Raw genomic sequence first — 2,648 nt, 5'->3', positions numbered from 1 at the left:
AAGAACCAAATATTTTGTGTTGCCCCTCGTGTGATTCAAGACTCAGTCAAATCATATACCTCCTGCTGCAAATGCTTGTAGGTCAGTATGTGTTTTGTGTTGGTAACAGGGCTATCGTAGATGATAGCGGGCTGATTCCCTCGTCCACTCTCCACATGCCGGTCCACTGCATTATAACAGACGTTCAGCTTCCCTCCAACAAACCTACAGCATCAGCATATGAAATAAGCAGATCAAAGACATACTTACACCACTACACTACACCAAGGAATCTAATACTGTTTGAAATATTATCATGATCAATCATTTACTTGTAAGGTGAAAATGTGTTTTGTTTGGTTTTGCTTTAAATTACAACACAGTGGTGTTATGGACCTTCACCAATTAACATGTCCTGTTAAATTAGAAATTAAAGTCGGGTGCTGCCTTCCACAATGCTAGGTGGCAGTAAAGGGATACGCAACTAATGCATGTTGTAAACATGTGAAGGGGGCGGTGACGAAACATGATGCTGAACCAGAGTTGAACTCTTACACAGAGCGGGGAAGTGTTGGAGACAGCTGTTACGCAAAGAATTGTGTGCACATACTCGGGCAACTAAAATGAACTTAAATGCAAGATAACAAACACGTTACCTAAAACAAAATGTGCATACATTTTCTTTTTCAGAAAGTAACGGCTGAAACTGAAACGAGACTAGCCTACATTCCATTGAAGTCTTGCTCGAGTTACTCGTGCTTTCCAACATGTGTAACGTTTAGAACTGCACATAGAATGTGAGACAACCCACCATTGTGGACATACTACATCTGTCTTGTCCAAAAGCTGATGCCATGGTTCGAACCAAGCGATATTTTGCGCAGCTGCGCTCCAGAATTGTTCAGGGTTATCCCTTGCTGTACAGAAAGCGTCGTCGTAAGCAGTTCTGGTCGAGAAGGAGCGCATACATGGTCTATTGTGAACGCGTCCTCCTCCAAGAACACGGTGTAAGTAAACATTGGGTTTGCATGTCTTTCGGTCCGTCCGTAGTGGAGTTGTAACGCAATCAAAACCTCCAAAAGTCCTCCTTGCTCCCCACAACGTATGGTTAGATCCTAAATCATGTGAGACGAAGTGTCTCAGCTGCCCAACTTGAGTAAACAAAGCACTTTTCATGTGCAAACTAGTTAAGCGGCTTGTTGAGAACACGCGCATTTCTGTGATGGACAATATTGCACTAAGTTCTGCTTTAGTTATAACGTTAGAAAACACTGGTAAGAACTACGACACAACACACGAGAAGCTGCCCTTTATGAGAAGCTGCCTAGGGTCCAACAGGTAGATGACCAAGCTCGTCCAGAATTCCACGCAACTCACACTAATATGGCTGCACCGACCAAATCCGAAAAAAAGAGAACACCCGCAAGTGCTTTTCGCCCGAAGTGAACTATGAACTGGATGTGATTGCTCAAGGATGAATTCTTAGGCAATATCACATACAGTGGAAATTCATGTCTTGACTACTGTTTCACAGTCCACAATCCACATTCTGCAGTAGGCTCCAAGGAAAGTCTCTGAGATATTATCTTTATAACAAATTCCTTTACATGGAGCTCTACCAAAGTTTTTTTTCTCTCTTTAAATCCACATAGCAGAGTTTGATAGGAATCTTATCAGTTAATAGGCCTATAACTAAGAAACACCAGTTGAACTCATTCTAGGGGGTTATATTTTCACTCTCCGTATTATTTTCAGTAACATTGTTTACTCAAAAATTTGAGAGCACTGGTCAGTAGTGTTCAAAGTCTGATATGGAACTGGAGAATCGTGGGTTGGTTGATACTTTGTTGGTCAGGCAGGCCAACAAAGATTTTAGTCCAATTTGGTGAAAATTGCTGAATACACCATAATCAATCTTGGGGACAGTTGTACGGCCCAAGCTGCATGGGGCACATTTGCACTGGAGTGGCCATCACAGTCCTCTGACATCAATATTGGAGACACTTTGGGGATGTCTCAGGCATGCAGTTAATGCAAGACGACCCAAGAATGAAGGTAAATGAAGGTACTCATCATCCACAATTATCAGAAAGGACTATGAGTCGTCATTGATGCTACAGTCAAGTTTATTTTATGCAATGCATTTCATACACAGAGGTCATTCAATGTGCTTCACATGAAGAGGAATAGCTAATAAAAGCATAGAAGGCCTATAGTCAAAGAATAGGTTAAAAAGTAATGAAGAAAGAAGAAAACATAAACACACAAGGTAGTATATAAAAGCATACAAGGTCAATAGTTTAAAAGTGTTTAAAAAGTAATAATTAAAATACATTTAAAAAAAACATAGAATGATTACTAGTGATACTAAGCACTTAGTGAATCATCAGCACTTGATGGATATAAAGGGATCAATATAAACTTTTGAAGGAGGATCATCTCATTATTTTCTTTGTTGCTGTGTCTACTTAAAAATTATTCTGATCAATTTGTGAGCACAACTGTCTGCCCACTGTAATCAACCTTAATAGCAATTAAAAACTTAAAAACAACCTGAATGATACCTTGGTTCTTGATAACCCTTTAATGAGAAATCACTTTTCACCATTAGCAACATTACATTCCTTTTAAATATTGTGCTCCCAAGATGCATTTTAAGAACCACACAC

The 2,648-nt window shown here is 39.8% G+C and overlaps 1 protein-coding gene across 1 annotated transcript in view; it reads right to left on the bottom strand.

Moving 5' to 3' along the window:
• acss3 (acyl-CoA synthetase short chain family member 3) overlaps positions 1-1,404 on the bottom strand; it is a 45,896-nt gene extending 44,492 nt beyond the window's left edge. Inside the window, exons 1-2 of the mRNA XM_062517691.1 lie at positions 791-1,404; positions 60-204 (exon numbers count right to left, since the gene is read on the bottom strand). Of these exons, the coding sequence (XP_062373675.1) occupies positions 60-204; positions 791-1,194 (549 nt within the window). The 5' untranslated portion in view covers positions 1,195-1,404. The remainder of the gene's footprint in view (positions 1-59; positions 205-790) is intronic.
• Positions 1,405-2,648: the final 1,244 nt, after the last annotated feature.

Source organism: Sardina pilchardus, chromosome 17, assembly GCF_963854185.1.
Source record: "Sardina pilchardus chromosome 17, fSarPil1.1, whole genome shotgun sequence".
Classification (NCBI taxonomy): Eukaryota; Metazoa; Chordata; class Actinopteri; order Clupeiformes; family Clupeidae; genus Sardina; species Sardina pilchardus.
This window is presented reverse-complemented; position numbering and strand designations above follow the sequence as displayed.